Source organism: Prunus persica, chromosome G8, assembly GCF_000346465.2.
Source record: "Prunus persica cultivar Lovell chromosome G8, Prunus_persica_NCBIv2, whole genome shotgun sequence".
Taxonomy (NCBI): Eukaryota; Viridiplantae; Streptophyta; class Magnoliopsida; order Rosales; family Rosaceae; genus Prunus; species Prunus persica.
In genome coordinates, this window is record NC_034016.1 from 959,362 (window position 1) to 981,641 (window position 22,280).

The 22,280-nt window shown below is 38.3% G+C and overlaps 3 protein-coding genes across 3 annotated transcripts; 1 reads left to right on the forward strand and 2 right to left on the reverse strand.

Annotated features, from left to right (window-relative positions):
* On the reverse strand, positions 78 to 4,582 carry LOC18766989 (probable disease resistance protein At4g27220). The gene has a single exon (XM_020570167.1). The coding sequence runs from the start codon at positions 3,555 to 3,557 to the stop codon at positions 78 to 80; it is 3,480 nt and encodes a 1,159-aa protein (XP_020425756.1). The 5' UTR covers positions 3,558 to 4,582.
* LOC109950616 lies at positions 14,353 to 16,444 on the reverse strand. The gene is made up of 2 exons (XM_020570169.1): positions 16,129 to 16,444; positions 14,353 to 16,007 (listed from the first exon to the last, which is right to left on the reverse strand). Exons 1-2 carry the CDS (start codon positions 16,442 to 16,444, stop codon positions 14,353 to 14,355), a joined length of 1,971 nt encoding a protein of 656 aa, XP_020425758.1.
* Positions 18,766 to 21,930, forward strand: LOC18766736 (putative disease resistance protein RGA3). The gene has a single exon (XM_020570170.1). The coding sequence runs from the start codon at positions 18,766 to 18,768 to the stop codon at positions 21,928 to 21,930; it is 3,165 nt and encodes a 1,054-aa protein (XP_020425759.1).

Genomic DNA, 22,280 nt, shown 5'->3' on the forward strand with positions numbered 1-22,280 from the left:
GCATCCTTTGGAGACAGGCGAAGTGAGCTTTAAGATCCAGAGCAATCATAATCGAAATGCACCATTGCTTCTCTGCTTTAATCTTCTTTACAGTTTACCTCAACTTTTGAGTTCATAGCAATGGTCTTCCAATTAGGGCAGCCATACAAGCTAATATACTCTAAAGAGGGCCAAGCACCTTCCGAAATGTTAGCCAATCGAGGAAGATGGTTTAGTGTCAACCTTTTCAATCTCAAGAGTCTAACAGTTCCAGAATCCATGCTCTCATCCTCAAGTGTGATCACTTCAATGGCTGGGCAATCTTCAACCAACAACTCTTCCAGATTAGAGACACATGATAGCATGCTTGTTGTAAAAACATTTTTCAGCTTTGGACATGCATACACCAGCAGAATTCTAAGCTTAGTGAAACTTCCAAACGGTAAAGGTCTAACGCCCTCCCAAATATTCTCCAAGTTGGGCAAGTAATGAACACTCAAATACTCCAAAGAGGGAAATGCATGATTAGTTGGTTCTGTGCAATCAATGATTGAGTGAATTTGAGGACATTCACTCAATATACATAATTTCAGCCTGCTCATATTACTAACCCCAAACTCGGATAAGCTGCGAATGCTAAGGTGATGATCCAAATAGAAGGCAACAGCACGAGCTAATACTTCAACAACCACATCAGGCACCTTCTCACCGTTAACAAATCTCAAGCATTGGCCCTGCTGATTATAATCATGCACCACAAAGTTTGGGACCCGAGACACGATACGCTTGACATCATCACCAACCACAAATTTGAACATAGTTAAGAGTTGGTTTTTCCATCTGGTACAGGTTTGGATAAAGAGTTGTAGAAGCTCCACTTCTGGGAAACTGAAACAGAGAGAAGTCAACTTTGTCAAGCTACAAACCTCTCTTGTGATGGATTCCAAGCTTTTCTTCCACCTCTGATCTCCAGGGTATACATCAATACTTAATGTCTCCAAAGAAATGAGCTTTGATATTATTCCAGGTGAAATCAATTGATGGGGCAACTTAGCATACTCACTGGGGCTGATAGATCCATAAAAGGATACTTCCAAGTGTCTTAGAGAAGTCAAACTACCTATCTCATCAGGTAATTTGTCAACTTCAGTGCCTCGGAGATCGAGCACCTCAAGGTCTCCAAGTGATCCAACCTCCGATGGGAGCACAACTAAGCGCTCACAACTGCGTAAAATAAGAATTTTAAGCCTTTTCAGATTCGAGATTGACTGTGGCAAGAACTTTATTCTGGTGTTAGATAGGTTCAACACTTCGAGAGAAGGCATGCGATCAAAAAAGGCTGCTGGGATCACTCTTAGACATCTGTTCCTTTGAAGGAACAAAATTAAAAGATCAGGGCAGCATGGATTTTCAGGTAGACTGGATAACTCATTATCCATCAAAGCGATCATCTTGGCTTGTTCCCATTTCTCCACTGGTAGCGACTCCCTCAGACCTGCACCACTTTTCGACAAGAACTGACAACCTTCATCAATCAACAATCTATTACTTTCGGGGCTTTCAAGTGGCCTGTACAATAAATAAGGTCTTAGCAGAAACTGCAAACGTTCTGCCTTTGATAATATGATCATTGATGCTAAATCTCTAACCATAGCATGCATTTTGATGGACAGACCGCCCTTGGTACTCTGCAATAGGGAGGCACCTACAAGAATGTCAACTATCTCATGTCCCCTCTTACATGCATCATCCCAATTCCCAGAAATCAAACCTTCTTGGATATAATATTTCACCAGCTCATAAATATTAACCTCCTGATCTTCTGAAAGAAAAGCGCAATAAAGGAAGCAACTCTTTATGTCACAATCCCTCAATCTGTCATAACTGAATTTCATTCGTTGCATAACAGCTTCAGTGTCATATACAGCATTTGTGCTGGGTAATAAAAGTTCGCTCAATGCATGCTTCCACACTAAAGCATCATTTACACCTGTCAGGGCTCTTCCGGTGACAATGATCAATAACGGCAAACCCCCACACTCCTCAACAATGGCTCGGGCATAAGGTTGGACAGATGGAAAATGAACGACTGCACCCACCTGCTCACAGAACAACTCCCAAGCTTCTTCTCTAGAGAGAGTTTCCATTTCAATAACCCTGTTCACAACCATTTCAATGCAAACAGCCCGTATTCTGGTAGCCAGTATCATCTTAAAACCATTTTCTGAGCTCAAATCAGGAATGCCCACTGCTTTTAAATCTAAACACTCCCAAACATCGTCCAGAAGAAGCAAAAACTTCCTGCTATTTAAAACTTGAAGTAATTTTTCTGCAACCCTGGAATCAGTTTCAGAATCTGGTACGCACATTGATAACTGTCTTAAAATTTCATTTTGAATCTTTCTTGTGCTCCAATGTTTTGAGACAGTCACCAAAATGACCTTATCAAACGTGCTTTTTCTTTCAACATGATTGGCCAAGGCTTTCAGCACAGTAGTCTTGCCAATCCCACCCATTCCATAAATGGCAATTCTACCAATTGTGACACTATTCATGCATCCCAAGATCTCGTGCAGCATCCGCTCAATTGATATGCTATGAACTCCCCATTCAAGCAGTGCCTCACGTCCATCATTTTGCAAAGGAATATTATTATCAACTTCTATCTGATTGATAGTCTTGCTTGATTTCTTAAAATCTTTTTTCAATATAGCCCCCGCCTGAAGCCGTTTGTTCTCTGTTTGTGGGTTACCTATTTCAGTGGTTGCTCCCCCAAATTTAAACCCCAGCAGGCTCTTTCTATAGAATATGGATGCAGCTCTTGTTGCTGTTGCTTGGGTCTCCAAATATTTACCTTCTTGTATTTCTTTACCCTTCACGGCTTCCTTCCCTTGTGTTGGTGACATTTCAATCTCCACATTTGCTTCTCCTTTTGCTTCTGCTCTCCTTTGCAAGTTCACATTCTTGTTATCTGGTGGTACCAGTCCATATGCCTCACCATGAAGTATTGGACTAGTTACTGTTTTACTCTGTCCAGGAGGTACATAAGCCATTGAACCATGTGCACCTGGAGATTTCTCCAAGTGATCAGTAATCTTATTGAGCATACTCATCAGATGCTGATGTAGACCGACGTGCGAGTGAATCACAAGGTCAGAACTCGTCTCCTGTATCTTCAACATGTCATTCACTTGATCTTCAATTTCTCCCACCTTTTCAAGCCATTTTTTGCATTTCAAAGTTGGTGCCTTACCCCACATCAGTTCTTTGGTTACCTCCTCGTTGATGGTATCCCTCATGCTATACAAACATTCAGTTATTTGTATAAGCAATTCGAAATTCCTTTCAAGCCGTTTCAGCCTGCCAATTGGCTGACAGCGATAAACTAAATATGTAGCTGGTTTTAGCCTCTTAAACTCCATGTTAGCTAGCTGAGAAAGTTCAGAACAAAGAGTAAGGAATCTTATAAATGGAAGTTCAAAAACCAACTGCCACATAGAACAATGAACATATAAGAAAGGAGCATATAAATTATTATTTTTTCTTTTTTCAATGACAGAGGGGGGGAATTCGAACATGGGACCTTGTTCAATATTGAGAAGAGAAATACCACTAAAATCATAACTAATTGGTGAATAGTTAAGACAACGGCTCTCAAATTTGCAAAAACAAACTCGAAATAAACAATTGCTGGAGTAAGCTACTCAAAAAAGTCATGTTTAATAAATAAATAAAACGAATAACACCAAATTTTCAAATTTTCTTACGAAATTTCATTCTTCATAGCAAATGATACCTTTTACTCATCCATAATCAATCCGAATTTATAATCAAAGCCATCAGCTAGAACTTGTTTTGATAAATACCTAAGTTTATAGCTTTGGACTGAGGATTACTTGTCATGTTTATTGAATTTACTTCTGCTTACAACGGCAATATTTTTTCTCAGTATATCTGGCACCTTGAATTAACTTTGCACTTAAAAAAAAGGCAAGAAGTAATTTTTGGTCGGCCTAGTTTCAATTCTGCCAATTTTATCCTGTAGTTTCAAACCCACATTACACTGTCAAATTCCATCCGATTCCGGCCAAAATACCCCTCCACGTCGGGGACACGAACTTACTCCGTCATGAAATATGACGGAAATTTGAACATGTCCTTAAGTAAAGGGAAATTTTAAAGAAACTTAAAACCCAAAAAAAAGAAAGAAAAAAAAAAGAACATTTCTGATATTAATCACCACTGAAAGAGAAACCCTAAACCCAAAATCCTAGGCAACAAAAACCTATTAGAAGCTTCTGCAGAGCATCTGTAATGTTAAAACATTAATGCACACTTGTGGGATAAAACTAGAAAATTCTAGAATAATTGAGAGAATTACTAAGTAAAGGTTGGTTAACTCTTACTAGAACCATCTTAATAATTATCTATTGTAATTGTAACTAGAGAATTCTAGAATTATAGGACTAACTTGTCGCTGAAAATGCTTTAGATAAGTCAGTTACTGTGCAACTGGCTTGTCCAAGTAAATTGCCGACTTAGATAGTCGGTTAGCATCTGTATAAATATGCCTACAGCCCACTCAAGTAATCAAGCTGAAAACTACCAGCTGTCCTATATCCAAAGCTTTGTACCTTTCCTACTTCATTCAAATAAAACTACTTAATTTGTTACTCTTTCAAAAGTTTTCCATTCCAAGTTAAGCTATTGTCCTAAACACTAAACCAACCATTTCCTAAACCTCTTCTCCCATAAACCAACATGTAAAAACTGCAGGAACCCAAATTGACTTTTTGCCACAAAAAGAAAACACTACAAAGAAACAAAAACCATGGACTTTCATGAATTAACAGTAGAACAGTTGTATGCATGGCAGACAGTAACTGGAGCACAAAGTTATATAATTTTTTTTAATACAAGTTATATCCAAATTTTAATCAAACCAATGCATTAAAATCAAATTAGTAAACATAAATATAAAGAAATCCATTTGGACAGAAATTTGACTATAACCAGAAACTCTCGAACACTTGCCCAGTTTGCTGATATTGTACCAAGTAGTTCTGAGAAGACCTTCTGTCCAAGTTGTTGAAGGCTTGCAGCGGTGAATTTGATGCCTTTCCTCCTCTTCAAATCAAAGAAGTACTGAATCTGTAACCAACCGCAGCATATGACTTATATACTTTGGACCTGAGAAGAGAAGAGGGGAGATAGGATGAGGCACCAATATGACCAAAAATAAGGGTTAAAAAAATTATTAGGTTCACGCCTAGGCTACGGTCAACTGGCGCGTCAGGTTTGAAATAGGGGTTTGATACAAAGTCCCAATCCATCAACCTTAGAGCATCGTCAAAGGAGTTGTCAAATGCAAGCAGACAAATTATTTATTTATTTATTCCCTTTAGTAAACAAAACAATGGATCTGGCAAAAACAAAAAAAAAACAATGGATCTGGCACCAAAAAAAAAAAAAAAAAAACAATGGATATAGGCAGCCCAAGAAACCAAAGCTCCACACAAGGGACAAACAGGGACACAACAAAAGCAAAAGCCTGATGGAAAGAAGCTCCAGCTCAAGGCGGCAAGGGCAATGGCATGCAATGCAAACTAAGGAAACTACAAACAAACATGAAAGCGCAAGAAACGAGGCAACAATTGCGAGGAAATTAATTAAGAGCTAGACGGCTCCACCGCCACCAGGTAAGTCGAAGTAATTTGATCGTTTGATGACTAGCTAGTATTGGATTGGACACTCCCTATATTTAAAGCATGTTTCAAGTGTAAGACATTACATCGTCTTAAACCGTATTGGAATGGTCTTCTAATCATATAAGAAGTTGCAGTTAAGTATTAATCAAGAAATAGACTTCGAGTATATCTGCAGTTCTAGTTTAAAGTGTAGTTTAATTAGAAAACTATAACTTTGTGGATTCCTAGCTCTACATGGATTAAAACATTCTATCATATTGCAATCAGGATTTGTTTAAGTGTTCTTCAATGGGAAAAATACTTAAGACAATGCATATATATAGAGATCCTTTTCCTAGCAGTCAAACACACTCATATTGATATCTCACCCCATCTAGAGAGAGAGTTAAAGGATTGCATAGGAGAAGAAGATTTCTATACCTTCACCACAGCTATGTCTGACCAAGGTTAGTGTTTAAGATCAAAGACAAGCAAGAACTTACATCAAGAAGAAATGATTTTTATTTTTTATTTTTTATTTTTAACCAAGTTGAAGGTAGAAGATCGATTACTCATGCAAAGTTGAAGGTAGGATAGCACCACCTTATAACTAAGAGTAATGCTACACTTACCATATTTTTATTCCACATTTCTATACTACATGATGTGATATGTACACATCAGCTGCTACATCATGTGGTAAGACTAGTATTATTCTGATTTGTACCACTTTGCAAAACCCAAGCGAAGGTGTCGTATAGTAGTGTAGTTCGGAAGTCCGAGTGTCGTATTCACAGAAAGCGGTGTAAAGAAAATAACATAGATGAAAAAGAACAATTGTGATTAAGAAGTAGATTTAATCAAGATTTGATTTAAAGAAAATTTAATTGATTAAAATACTAAGGCATTGGGTTCCACTTTTAACATAAGAATATGCAACTCTTAATAATTTGATCCACAAAATATTTTCCACTGTAGTTGTTCAAAATAATTAAAGCTCTTTTTAATTTCCCTGAGAAGTATTCTAAGCATACCTTGTACCATTGGCAACAAACTATCAAAAAATAATCTTCGTCGAAATTCTATTAATCTTAGTAATTATCTCATCTTTTAAAAGCATGAAAGTTTTTACTACACAATGGGAAAAACATGATTGAACCCATGAAATAGAATATCAAACATTCATCAATTAATTAAAAAGAAAAACTACAAATTCCATTTGAACAAAACTATAAATTCACATTAAAGCTTAAGTTTGGATCAAACTAATAAAAAATACATACTCATATTAAAAGCTTTCTCCCTAGCCTTAGCTAGGGAGTTAGTTTCCCATAAAATAAAACTAAAGATAATAAAACTAGAAGAATTGGAGGAAGGAGAGAGAGCTCAAGAGAAGGTTGTGAGCTTGGTGTGTCTTTTGAAGCTTGAAGACTTCTCTATTTATAGGGCTAAGAAGGAGAAACATCATGATAGATTCCAACACCATCATTCCTATTTTAATGCAATACCTAACTCCTACTTCATCTTGCCTATATTAGTGTGGTTGGAATCAATTCCATTGTTGAATTGTTTTCTCTTTTTCTTCCTTTCCTTGTGGCTTTCATCCTCTTTTTAGATAATATGCATTGAATTTGAGCTTCTTTGGAGTGGATGACACCTTACAAGCATGTGAATTCAATTTCTTCTTGTTTGTTTCCATCCCATACTTCTTTTCCTTTCTTCTTTTGGCATGGATGTGGCACTTCATGCATTCTTTTCAATTCTTTTCTTCTTGTGCTAGTTGCATTTCTTCCTTCATCATCATTGCTTCATGGATATGTTGAAGTTCTTTAATTGGCCACTAGCATATTATCTTTGGGTGGCTCACTTCTTGGCAGGCAAATTGAGTTGGTTTTCACAACACACAAGCCTACATAGGAAGTCATTGATCAAAGTTAATAAAATGGCATTAAACCAATTTGACCAAGTAAAAATATAAATGCATAAGATTATTTAATTACTCATTATAATTGCTTTAACAGATAAACGTTAAGGGAAATAAATATGTATTAGTGTAATATTATCATATTCTATAACTAATCCCTCCTAATCCTCGCCACCATGGAAAATCATTCACCTCTACCTTCATTTCTTCCTTCAACATATCTTAGATTTAGTGACTTATTGTTGTGAAATTATTGCAAGCGCACAATCCATACAAGTAATATAGAAATAAGTAGAGTGTCGTTCCCACGAAGACTGTAATTTCCTATTAACTACCAATTATGATTAATGCATAAGTTTATTTGAACAGTTGATTAAGAAGATTGATTAATTTTAAGAAAACTAAAACAATTATGAAAAATAACAATTTAATTAACAATAGAAAATTAAGATGATGAGACACTAGAGCATCCGACTTCACCATAACCAATTCTACTTAATTCTTGTAGCCAATTAACCCTAATTACTATCCATGTTGACAGTTGGTTTCTCCTAATTCATTCGATATCCCCTCTCGGGCTCAACCAAAAGTATTCTCAATTAACAACCCATTCTCTCTCGAGCAACGGATTTAGAAAACCAAGAACCCATTAAGTTCTATGAGAACCTACAAGAAAACTGCATGAGTCATGTTAGTCCCTCTCGGGCACTCATTCAAGTCATGGTATTTGTTACAAGAAGCAAACACCAAACATCTCCTCTCGGTCTCCGCTTGGATCATCAATTAAATATTAGCTAGATATTTAAATCATTAAGAACAGTAACAAATACTCAACATAAGATAATAATCAGAAATTAATATAACGATAGAAATTAAGTATTCAAGGTTAGGCTACATCGTAGCCCTAGCAAGGGAAATTAGTTCATGACAGAAGAAAATATAAACAAGAGAATTATTGTCATAAAACCAATTTGGCCGATGGACTTGATCTTCAGAATCTTCACAGGAACACCTTCAAAAGCTCCTCAAATAATGCAGCAGCAAATTCTTGGCTTCCTCTGATATTTCTCTGGTTGAATGAAAGTTGGTGGAAAAATATGGTAGAGAAGACGATGGTGGAAAAAGATGCCCTGGCTATAGGTTAAAGCTTTGTATTTATAGGCCAAGGGACTCCTCCAAAAATAAGGAAGATAATATTTTCTTAGGAAGGAAAGGAAAAATAGGAATATTAGAAAAACTAAGACCTATTCTCAAAAGGAAGTAACATGCGGCTTAGTCAAAGAGGGAATTTGCTTTGGGGTTTTAAAGGGAAAATAGGAAAGTATTCTCAAGGGTCCAGCCGATACCCACAATTTGCTCCAAAGCCTTGCTAGGTATGATTTCCTACAAAATCTTCACCAAACGCATTAAACTAACCAATTTCACATGAAAACAATGCAAATAAAGATAGATTATATATGCAAAATATGAATCTATCAAACTACCTCAAACCTATCTTTTGCTAGTCCTCGAGCAAAATTAGAAATTAAAACAAACACAAAACAAAAACTAACTGAACCACTTTTGCAGGTAAACTCGATGGCACTTAGCATGTGCCACAAGCCGTTAAACCTCTAGGTGTCCCTAGTCGGAGGAGTTGTGTCTCCTGAGGGTTTACCAGTCACGATACCCACAAACGTTTTACTACAAAACAAAAGAGCTAAAGACACCACTTTAAACAGGCTAATAAAAACCAATGCATGCCAATCACATTTGCATCACTAAAGATATGCCACCTTGAGTAAATTGCATCATAGTGTAATGTGTAATACCAAAACTCATAACATCAAAGCTTAAAGACAGCCACACTCAAACGCCATGGAATTATTTCGCCTTGACTCTAATCCTCACCGGATATCACTCTATAATTTTTCGCTCAGAGTCCTAGGCTTACCCTCAAATGTCACATATGTGTATGAAGTTATGTAATGGAAATCAAATATTAACACATATGCTTAGTTTGAAGAATGGCAATTTTTAAAAATAATGTCTCATGAAAAGAATCGAATACTAAGAATTAGAGTACATACCTCACCTCCAAGAAAGATTTCCCAAAAGATCAGTTAGGTCTTTTACTTTGGTTGTAATGAAAGGCTCGGTTCGGGTTAAGAAAGAAAGGAAAGGAATAACAAAAACTTAGGACATACCAAAGCATTATTCACGATCACATATACGGCCAGCTCTTTTTGAACTTTTTATACCACTCAACATCCAGGGATTGTGCAATTTTCTACTCCATTTGGAGTGATTTTGAACTTTTATTCTTTGGATTTGCAAAATATTTCCTTTTCTTCTCTTTTCTTATACTTTTTTTTTTCTTCTTGCAATTTTGCACAAACACCTCGGTACACGCCAATTCTTTGGTGTAGAGCTCAACCTTCTTATTTTCATCACTTTGGCACATCCTAAGCTGTAAGGTATGGCTTAGAAACGGGTTATATAGGTTAAAAGATAGTAGGGGTGATGAAGGAAGGGCTAAGTGTTTGGTTACAAAGGAGTTAATGATGCACACAAAAGGGTAGGATGAAAAGTCTTTTAGAGGGTGAAAACATGCATAGCCTAACATCATCTCTTATGGTCCATCCAACTTGGAAGCGACGTACCTACAAAAATAAGAAAATTCTTTAGTATCCAATACAAACCTAATGAGAGCAATCTAATTAAGAAAAAAAAATAAAAATTGAAGAGTGTTTAAGAGTAGAAACAATAAAACCCCTCTCAAAGAATGGCTTTTGGCTCAATTATCTCACAAATGCAGTCTCCACTAATATTCCATAGTCATTCGAGCATAGCAATAACCTTGTCCACCAAAACATTACGAATGTGGTATTGTGAAGTGCAAAGATTATAATGCAATAACCCTTCATGGCAACACGTTAGTAAAGCATTCATGATCAAAACATGGCATATGCATCTCTATTAGCAAGAAAAAATAATAGCTTTAACTAGAATTTACATTTCATCAGAAAAACTGCTTCTTTTCAATTTCGACCTCAGATCAATTTTCAACAATTATCTCACAAAGCATTGCACAGATTTTGACAAGCCCTATATGCTCAGAAAATAGACAAACAAATGCACAACTTTTCTTTAGACAAATACCAGAAAAACAGATGAAAACTGACGTTAAATACAGATCACAGTACATAATCGCAGAAATATTCGAGTTCCAGACCCCTGTTCAGAAAAATAGCTATAACTTCCAAACGAAAAGTCAGAAAATTACGAGCCTTATATGGCTGGATTCAGCACGAAAAACTGAAGAAGGCAGCGCGGGCCAAATCTTCAATTCTATCACAGATTAAAACAGTATTACCGAAACATAAACACCAATGTTTTGCATGACTCGACTAATAAAAAAAATGTTAAAATTAAAAACGAATGTTACCCACCTCAAACCTAAACGAAACATTGTCCTCAATGTTTTAAAAAGGAAATAGAAGCAAGGACAAAGAATAGTAAAAGAAATGAATGAGGGAAACACACAAATAAAAATTAAAAAGATAAGGAATGAAGGTACCTAGTTGGGTTGCCTCCCAACAAGCGCTTAGTTTAGAGTCAATAGCCCGACCTTAGGATGCGTTTACTTGGGGTCATCGAGGAGGACAGTGGTTTCCTCCTCAAGAAATGCAGCTGCCACATAAGGTTTGAGTCGATGGCCATTAACTTTGAAAGTTGTACCGTCACGATCATTCTTGATTTCAACTGTCCCATAAGGATACACTGTTAACACCGTGAATGACCCAGACCAACGAGAGCGAAGTTTCCCAGGAAAAAGTTTCAACCGTGAGTTGTAGAGGAGAACGCTTTGACCCACATAAAAGTCCTTCTTCAAGATGTGCTTGTCATGCCACTTCTTTGTACGGTCCTTGTAAATTTTCGCATTCTCATACGATTCATTTCGAAGTTCCTCTAGCTCATTCAATTGTAACTTCCTCTTCTCCCCTGCTGAACTCATGTCAAAATTGAGCGTTTTAATAGCCCAAAACGCTTTATGCTCCAATTCCACCGGAAGGTGGCATGCTTTCCCAAAAACAAGTCTATATGGTGACATCCCAATTGGCGCTTTGAACGCCGTTCTATAAGCCCATAGTGCATCATCCAATTTTAATGACCAATCTTTCCTAGAGGCACTCACCGTCTTTTCCAAGATTTTCTTCAATTCCCTATTTGAAACTTCAACTTGCCCACTAGTTTGCGGATGGTAGGGAGTAGATACTTTATGGGTGATGCCATATTTTGCAAGAAGGGAATTAAATTGACGATTGCAAAAATGCGTGCCTCCATCACTAATAATTGCACGAGGGACCCCAAATCTTGTAAAAATATTCTTTCGTAGAAATCTGACCACAACCTTGGCGTCATTCGTGGGTAGGGCAGCTGCTTCGACCCATTTGGATACATAATCCACTGCAACCAAAATATACAAATTCCCATATGATGCTGGAAACGGACCCATGAAGTCAATACCCCAAACATCAAACAATTCCACCTCCAAAATATTATTCAAGGGCATTTGGTTTCGACTAGAGATATTTCCTGTATGTTGGCAAGGGTCACATCTTGCAACAAAGTCTTGAGCATCTTTAAACAAAGTAGGCCAGAAAAATCCAGATTGTAGAACCTTGGCTGTAGTCTTGGATGCACCATAATGGCCTCCACATGCCAAAGTATGACAATGCAATAATATGTCAGCCATCTCTGTCTCAGGTACACATCTTCGTATAACTTGGTCAGGACCATGCTTCCACAAATATGGATCATCCCAATAATAATGTTTAACCAATGATAGGAATTTCTTTTTCTGATAAAAAGACATATTAGGGGGAAGAATACCACAAGCTAGGTAATTTACAAAATCTGCATACCAGGGGGTGATGAATTTTTTCTCAGAGTAGATGGAAAATAATTGCTCATCCGGGAATGTCTCTAGGATAGGCCCAACATCGTCTATAACTTCATCCTCACGGACTTGCCGAGAGAGGTGGTCGGCCACCACATTCTCAGACCCTTTTTTATCTCGAATTTCAATATCAAACTCTTGAAGTAATAAAACCCATCGAATTAGTCTTGGTTTTGCTTCCTTCTTGGCAAGCAAAAATTTCAAAGCTGCATGATCTGTATACACAATTACCTTCGCACCCAATAGGTAAGAACGAAATTTATCCAATGCGAATACCACTGCTAACAATTCCTTTTCCGTAGTGGCATAGTTCAGTTGGGCATCATTCAATGTACGACTTGCATAGTGAATTACGTGTAGTAATTTATTCTTCCTTTGACCCAAGACGGCTCCAATAGCATAATCACTTGCATCACACATAATCTCAAATGGTAATTCCCAATCAGGTGCCATAATGACTGGTGCAGTGGTGAGTTTTGTCTTCAATAAATTAAATGCCTCCAAACAGTCTGAATCAAAGTTGAATTCAGAATCCTTCAATAACAACTTGCAAAGAGGCTTTGTAATTTTTGAGAAATCCTTTATAAATCGACGATAAAACCCAGCATGTCCCAGGAAGCTTCGAATTCCTTTCACTGTAGAAGGGGGTGGCAGCTTTTCTATGGTCTCAATTTTTGCACGGTCAACCTCAATACCTCTTGCTGAAATTTTATGCCCCAACACAATTCCTTCTTGTACCATAAAATGACATTTTTCCCAATTGAGAACTAAATTGGTTTCTTCACATCTTGCCAACACCAATGCCAAATTATCCAAACAAGAATCAAAAGATGAACCGAAAATAGAGAAATCATCCATAAATACCTCAATAAATCGCTCCACCATGTCCGAGAAAATGCTCATCATGCAACGTTGAAAAGTGGCAGGAGCGTTACATAACCCAAAAGGCATACGGCGATAGGCAAAAGTTCCAAATGGACATGTGAAGGTCGTTTTTTCTTGGTCTTCAGGCGCGATAGGAATTTGATTATATCCTGAGTATCCGTCTAGGAAACAGTAATAGGCATGCCCAGCAAGTCTTTCTAGCATCTGATCAATAAAAGGCAGCGGGAAGTGATCTTTTCTGGTTGCAGAATTCAATTTCCTGTAATCTATGCTGACTCTCCATCCTGTAACAGTTCTTGTTGGAACTAACTCATTATTTTCATTTTTTACTACAGTCATCCCTCCTTTCTTTGGCACAACCTGTGTAGGACTCACCCAACTGCTGTCAGATATATGGTAAATAATACCTGCATCAAGCAATTTTAATACCTCTGCACGAACCACTTCCTTCATGTTGGGATTCAATCAACGTTGATGCTCCACGGATGGCTTATGCTCCTCTTCCATTAGTATTCGATGCATACACATAGAAGGGCTAATACCCTTGATGTCAGCGATTGTCCACCCAATTGCAGTTTTATATTTTCTCAAAACCCGTAATACTTTTTCTTCTTCAGTTTCACTCAAATTGGCAGCAATAATAACTGGTAAAGTTTCAGAATTTCCCAAATAAGCATACCTCAAATGTGTTGGCAATGGCTTCAGAGTAAGTGTGGGTGCAGCAATCACCGAAGGTGCAGCCTTAGGAGGTGCCGCTCCTAGTGGTTCGAACTGATTCCTTCGCCTTGGGTGGTATGGTTGTGATGCATCCAAATATAAGGCATATTCAGCAACCATGGGGTTGTCATCTTGGGAGGTAGCAGCATGGACCAATGTAGATTCCAATGGATGGCTCGGATTCTCCTTTTTAAATGTGTCTGAAGCAATTTCATCAATTAATTCCATGTGAAAACAATCCTCCGCTTCTCTTGGAAATTTAATTGCTTCAAAAACTTTGAATGTTGCTTTTCATTCCCAACTCTCAAAGTTAGTAACCCTTCTTCTACGTCAATCAGAGTGCGTGAAGTAATCAAGAATGGGCGGCCCAAAATTAGCTGCGTGTCAGAATCTTCTTCCATATCCAAAACCAGAAAATCCGCCGGAAATATGAGTGTATCAACCTTTACTAGAACATCTTCTATAATTCCATCTGGGTATGTGATTGACCTGTCCGCCATCTGCAAAGAAACAGTAGTGGGTTTAATTTCACCAATACCAATCTTTTTAGCAACAGATAAAGGTAGTAAGTTAATGCTAGAACCCAAATCACATAAAGCTCTTTCAAAGAAATTATTTCCAATAGTGCATGGAATTTTAAAACTCCCTCTATCTTTTTGTTTTGGTGGAAGCTTCCGTTGTAGGATGGCGCTGCACTCTTCTGTCAATTGGATTTTCTCGTGCTCTCCAAATTTCCTCTTCTTGGAGAGAATGTCTTTCATGAATTTTGCATAACTTGGCATTTGTTCCAAAGCTTCAGCAAAAGGAATGTTGATCTGTAACTTTCTGAACATCTCCAAGAATTTTGCAAACTGCTCATCAACTTTATTTTTTCTCAACCTCTGCGGAAAAGGGATTTGTGGGACATATGGCTTCAGTTGAGGAGAAGGAATTGGTATAGAATTTTCTTCTTCTTGGGATTTTTCTGTGGTGGTGATTGGTGGTGAAGATGCATGCCCCATTTCCGCTGCAGACTTCTTAGCTTCTTTTTCTTTCTCTAATGCTTCTTGTTCCAAGTCGACTGCTGTATTTACTTGCTTCCCTTTACGAAGAGTGATTACTTTTGCTTGTTCTTGATTTTTCGGGTTAACTTCAGGTTGGCTTGGAAATACTCCTTGGTTTCTTCCACTTATAACATTAGCTAATTGGCCAACTTGCACTTCCAAATTCTGAATAGAAGCTTGCTGATTCTGAAATTGGGTTTTTGTTTCAGTCATGAATTGGGTGGTAGACATAGTCAACTGAGTAAGCGTATCTTCCAAATTTATTTTCTTCTCTTCAGCCGGAAAACCAGGTGGTGGTCTCTGCACATTCTGAGTGTTGCTCCATGAAAAATTTGGATGGTTTCGCCAACCGGGGTTGTATGTATTGGAATAAGGATTATTCCGTTGTCGATTAAATTCTCCAACCTGATTGACTTGCTCAGCGGACGCAAATGGGTTCCCTTTGGTACACTCTGAACTTGGATGAGGGCCTGCACAAAGTTCACAACCAAAATTAGTACTAGTGTTTATAGCATTAACACTTAAAGAATCAACTTTTTTAGTAAGGTTAGAAATTTGTGCTGTTAGCAAAGCCATAGCATCGACTTCCAAGACCCCAGCTGGTTTCAAATTCATTCTCTCACTCGGCCATTGGTAGTTGTTGGATGCCATGGTCTCCAATAATTCAAATGCTTCGGTAGCCGTTTTTGTCATTAAAGCCCCTCCAGCAGCTGCATCAACTAGTGTCCTGCTTGTTTGACTCAACCCATTGTAGAAAGTCTGAACTTGAATCCAGGTTGGTAGCTCATGGTGAGGACACTTGCGCAATAAATCTTTGAATCGTTCCCAGGCTTCATATAGAGGTTCCTTATCATATTGAGCGAATGACATAATATATTGTCGAAATTTTGCAGTTTTTTGCTGGTGGGAAAAATTTAGCAAGGAATTTCTTAGATAAATCATCCCAAGTACGGATGGAGTCTTGTGGCTGTGACAGTAACCAAAGCTTGGCTTTATCCTTCAAAGAGAAGGGGAATAGCCTTAAACGGATCGCATCGTCAGTTACCCCATTGAACTTGGACGTATCACAAATCTCCAAAAATATTGCAAGATGGATGTTGGGATCTTCATTCGGTAGACCACAAAATACGGATGAATTTTGCAGCATGGTGATCATGGCTGGTTTGATCTCAAAATTGTTGGCTGCAATAGCAGGACGTCGGATCGCTGAGGGAGTTGCCACTGGGGGGCCAAATTCCCCCACTCCTCTTTCTGCTTCCTCCGCCATAGGTGTGGATGGTGGTTCCACCAAAGTGTGCTTTTTGTTTCCTTTGTTCCGCTTATGAAACGTCCGTTCGATTTCTGGGTCAAGTGGTGTGAGTTCTAGGGTACGAGAACGGTGCATATACGGATCAAAGTACCTGAAACAAAAAGAAGAAATTCAAATTAAACTCAGAATTAAAATATATTGATATTAATAGAAAATAAAACAGTCCCCGGCAACGGCGCCAAAAACTTCTTGTGAAATTATTGCAAGCGCACAATCCATACAAGTAATATAGAAATAAGTAGAGTGTCGTTCCCACGAAGACTGTAATTTCCTATTAACTACCAATTATGATTAATGCATAAGTTTATTTGAACAGTTGATTAAGAAGATTGATTAATTTTAAGAAAACTAAAATAATTATGAAAAATAACAATTTAATTAACAATAGAAAATTAAGATGATGAGACACTAGAGCATCCGACTTCACCATAACCAATTCTACTTAATTCTTATAGCCAATTAACCCTAATTACTATCCATGTTGACAGTTGGTTTCTCCTAATTCATTCGATATCCCCTCTCGGGCTCAACCAAAAGTATTCTCAATTAACAATCCATTCTCTCTCGAGCAACGGATTTAGAAAACCAAGAACCCATTAAGTTCTATGAGAACCTACAAGAAAACTGCATGAGTCATGTTAGTCCCTCTCGGGCACTCATTCAAGTCATGGTATTTGTTACAAGAAGCAAACACCAAACATCTCCTCTCGGTCTCCGCTTGGATCATCAATTAAATACTAGCTAGATATTTAAATCATTAAGAACAGTAATAAATACTCAACATGAGATAATAATCAGAAATTAATATAACGATAGAAATTAAGTATTCAAGGTTAGGCTACATCGTAGCCCTAGCAAGGGAAATTAGTTCATGACAGAAGAAAATATAAACAAGAGAATTATTGTCATAAAACCAATTTGGCCGATGGACTTGATCTTCAGAATCTTCACAGGAACACCTTCAAAAGCTCCTCAAATAATGCAGCAGCAAATTCTTGGCTTCCTCTGATATTTCTCTGGTTGAATGAAAGTTGGTGGAAAAATATGGTAGAGAAGACGATGGTGGAAAAAGATGCCCTGGCTATTAGGTTAAAGCTTTGTATTTATAGGCCAAGGGACTCCTCCAAAAATAAGGAAGATAATATTTTCTTAGGAAGGAAAGGAAAAATAGGAATATTAGAAAAACTAAGACCTATTCTCAAAAGGAAGTAACATGCGGCTTAGTCAAAGAGGGAATTTGCTTTGGGGTTTTAAAGGGAAAATAGGAAAGTATTCTCAAGGGTCCAGCCGATACCCACAATTTGCTCCAAAGCCTTGCTAGGTATGATTTCCTACAAAATCTTCACCAAACGCATTAAACTAACCAATTTCACATGAAAACAATGCAAATAAAGATAGATTATATATGCAAAATATGAATCTATCACTTATCCAATCCAATCCTAGGCACCAAACGAGCCCAAGAAAGCATGAAAACATAACTTTCAATGTCAAGTTTTTACCCCTTTTCAACCAGTGCCCTAGATCACCCAAGTAGATAGAAACATTTACCCCCTCTCCCATCGAAGACTAGAGTTCTATACTATTATGATCTTCAATTGTTTTGGCCTCCTTAATTGAAGAGTAATGATCAATTATTAAAAAATGTGAAATTAGACTGTCATCATTCGGTAAGACATTGTTTTCAACTAAGTTGGATATTGTTTAAACACCATGGATTTTTTTTCAGGGGTAGCTTTATTTAAACCCAATTATTTCTCTGGAGATTTTACACGCTTTCCCTTCTCAGGTGTCATGACAGCTGCATGTGCCTCGAGAATCCATATAACACAGTCCTCAACTTATGGGAACTATTCACCACCATTCCAATGGAGGAATAATCACAGCGGCCACAACATATCCAAAATCTCATAGGTTTATCTGTCTCTCTCCCTCACTGTCTCTGTCTCTATGTCTGTCTGCATCTCTCATATTTGTTTATACTTTGGAATTTGTTGGCACATGGAGATTATAAATTCATACATTTGGCCTTTTGTTTTAAGTGGGCTGTCTTGGCATTGTGTGGTTAGTGTTACGAAAACTTTGTATTACCCTCCACGGAGTTGGAAGAAAACTTTGAATCCTGCCTTTTGGTGATAGGGAAACACTACAAATAGAAAATCCGTGTGTATATATGTATGTGTATTGATGACTTTGTGAGTGTGTAGTTCATCTGAATCCCCTCTGTGAAAGCTTGTTGAAGAGAGTTTTGAGTTTGTTTTTCCCCCTTTTTTGTTTCGATGGCGGATGCAGTTGTGTCCCCTCTCCTCAAGGTTCTGTCTAACCGGTTGGATTCTCTTGCTGAAGCTCTTGGCTATGACGTCATCTTTAAAAAGATGCGGGATGCATTAGGTTCGTTGGGAGCACTAGCTAGCCAAGTGGAAGAACAACCTCTTGGCAACAACCAGTCAATCCATCTGTGGTTAATGGAGCTGAAAGAAGTGGCTTACAACGCCGACGATCTGGTTGATGATTGGGAGCTATTGGCCATGAAGAAGGCTACCACAACGACCAAGGTAGCCAATTGCTTTTCCCTCATGTCTGATGTGTACCGCTACAGAATCAAGCACAGGATGAAGGATCTGCAAGCAAGATTTGACGAAATCTTAAAAGGAGGGACTGCACTTCACCTTCTTGCAACTGTTTCTCAAACTACAGAGAAGATCCCCGGTCTCAATGTGAACGTCCAAACTTCTTCTTACATCTCTGAAATATCTGCTGTTTATGGAAGGGATGTTGACAAAGAGAAAATACAAGACATGCTATTATGGGACGGCGACCATGAGCATCAGCAACAACAAGTTCGTGTGATCGCACTTGTAGGCATGGGAGGAATTGGAAAGACAGCTCTTGCACAAGTCATGTACAACGAAGAGAGAGTACAAATGAGTTTTGATTTGAGGATTTGGGTTACCGTGGGTGAGGATTTTGACCTCATGAGGATAGCTGAAGCGATCCTGTATGTTTCGACTCACAGCTCACAGAAGTTCTCCAACATGGATGCATTAGAGACCGCTGTTACTATGGAATTGCGGGGGAAGAGATTTTTGTGTGTGCTTGATGATGTGTGGTGTGAAAATCTGCACGAATGGGAGATCTTAAGGAGATGGTTCAGTGCAGGTAATTCAGGATCTGCTGTTATGTTAACTACACGCAATGCAAGAGTTGCGAATTTCATGACAGATGGTGCTGGCCTGTATTACTTAAGAGCCTTACCTGACACAGACTGTTGGGATTTTTTCAAAAGTTTAGCATTTGGATCTGTGGATAAAAATGTTGAATTGGAAAAGATCGGTATGGAAATTGTTCGCAAGTGTGGGGGACTGCCTCTCGCTGTTAAGACCCTGGGCAGCTTATTGTCCTACAAAAAACAAGTGCACGAGTGGTTGTCAATCCTGGACAATGATGCACGGGATTCACTCGAACACTGTGTCTTACCAGTTTTGAAGCTGAGCTACGATCATCTTCCAGCACATCTCAAGCAATGTTTTGCATATTGTTCAGTATTCCCAAAGGATTATGCAATCAACAAGGAAAAATTGATCCGGCTGTGGATTGCAGAAGGTTTTGTTGAGTCAAGTACCATTAGGAAGGAGTTGGAGGACGTTGCTGATGATTTTTTCGTGGAATTGTTGCAACGGTTTTTCTTTCAGGACACAATGATAGATGAAAATGGTAACATAGTGGAGTGCCGGATGCATAATTTAGTGCATGACCTTGCTTTGCATGTTGCCGGGATTGAATGCTCAATCCTGGAAGATGAAAATTCACTGCATATCTCAGAACACATTCGTCGTATCTCTTTAGTTCATGAATTGGGGATTTCTCCAAAAATGATCCATGTAGCTAAGAAACTGCGGTCATTGTTTTCCTTCTCTGGTAAGTTCAAGATACTCCCTATCGCTTTCCTAAATTTCCGAAGACTACGAGTGCTAAATTTATCTGCAAGAGGCATCCATGAGTTGCCAGTTACAATTGGTACTTTGAAACATTTGAGATACCTCGATCTCTCTCATACATATATCAGATCAATACCAGAGTCCATAGCTAACCTGAAAAATTTGCAGACTTTAGAACTCTCTGAGTGTTACAATCTCCTGGAGTTACCCAAAGCTATCCGTGAGTTAACGAACCTCAGACATCTGGTTATTAGGTCATGTTCTTTGACTCACATGCCATCAGGGATTGGAAAATTAAGATTTCTTCAAAATGTGTCAGCATTCATATTGGGTAAGAAGGCTGATTGTGCTGAACTAACTGAGCTGGGTGGGCTCAACCTTAGAGGTAGGCTAGACATTAAGAATCTTGAGAATGTGAGTAATTTGGCGCAGGTTCAAGAAGCAAAGCTGTTTCAGAAGCTAAGGCTTCGCTCTTTGGGCTTATCATGGGGTCGCAATGCTCATCTGGTAGATGCTGAATTATCTGCTGAAGTATTAGAACGCCTGATGCCATCCCCAGTTTTAGAAGTTTTGGATTTATCTGGTTACAATGGTTCAATTTTTCCAACATGGATGGAAAGTTGTCCCCTCATCAATCTAGTAAAGGTTTCTCTGATCAACTGCAGTTGTCTACAACTTCCGCCACTCGGGCTGCTACCTCTCCTTAGGGATCTCTTTATAAAAGGAATGCCTGCAGTGCATATTATTGGTTATGAGTTTTATGGGAATGCTAATACAAATGATGTAGCATTCCCAGCATTGACGCAACTTGAGCTTTATGATATGCCGAATTTGTTGGAATGGAAGGGTTTCGAAATAGCTGGAAAACCTGTGTCATTCCCTTGTCTTGACACACTAACAGTCAAAGGATGCAACAAGTTGACTGGCTTACCATCAATCCCGCATCTTAAAAACTTAGCCTTGTGGCAGAGTAATGAACTGCTACTTGACTCGTTGGTCCATCTCATGTCACTTTCCACTCTTGCTATTAATGAAATGCCACAACTGAAGTCTTTCCCCAGGGATCTGGAGAACTTGAACCGTATCACGCAACTGACCATGTATGATTGTGATAATCTGGAGTCTCTGTTTGAGGGCATGGGAGGATTTACTTCTCTTGAACATTTGAGTATTCTATACTGTAAAAAATTGGAATCCTTGCCTATGGAGCTGAGGTACCTTGCTTCACTCAAAAAGTTTGATATTGTGGGGTGTGAAAAATTGGCCTATATCCCAGACATTATGCAACACCTTTGTTTGCTTGAGGAGTTGGTCATTGAGCGTTGTCCCGCGTTGCATTCATTACCATATATACCTGTCAGTCTCAAAAAGTTGGTCATCAGAAGGTGCCCTCAATTAGAGAAACGACTGGAGAAGGAGAAAGGCGACGACTGGGATAATATAAAACATGTCCCATATGTGGAGATCGAAAGTGGAGAGTTCATCGCTGAAGAAGACATCTTCTGAGAGTCTGATACTAGAGAAGCACACATTCCACAAAGTTCATGACTTCTCTTTCTGCAGGTCTGCCCATTGAAGCCCCCTTATTATCTCGTAACACTAATGGACTTTTCCCATCTCCCTCTCCCCTGTAGTTCTGATTTTCTGGATTTCATGTGCTTATTTCTGTTCACATGCTTATTAGTTTTCTGTTGAGTTGATTTATATTTGAATAATTTTTACAGGTAGTTTCTTTGCTTCTTCTTATATTGGAAAAGATGAGTTAAAGGCGAAAAATACTACATTGTCATTTACGTCAGACCAATCACAGATAATACAAGGAAGAAAAGGCATAGCATAAGTTTAAGAGGAAGGAA

Excerpts from the sequence above, each read along its gene's own strand:
- LOC18766989 (XM_020570167.1), bottom strand. The coding sequence starts at position 3,557 with ATGTTCGAATTCCCCCCCTCTGTCATTGAAAAAAGAAAAAATAATAAT.
- LOC109950616 (XM_020570169.1), bottom strand. The coding sequence starts at position 16,444 with ATGGCGGAGGAAGCAGAAAGAGGAGTGGGGGAATTTGGCCCCCCAGTG. Across the intron at positions 16,008-16,128 it reads ACAGCCACAAGACTCCATCC|CCTGGGAACGATTCAAAGAT; the intron begins GTACTTGGGATG and ends CTCTATATGAAG.
- LOC18766736 (XM_020570170.1), top strand. The coding sequence starts at position 18,766 with ATGGCGGATGCAGTTGTGTCCCCTCTCCTCAAGGTTCTGTCTAACCGG.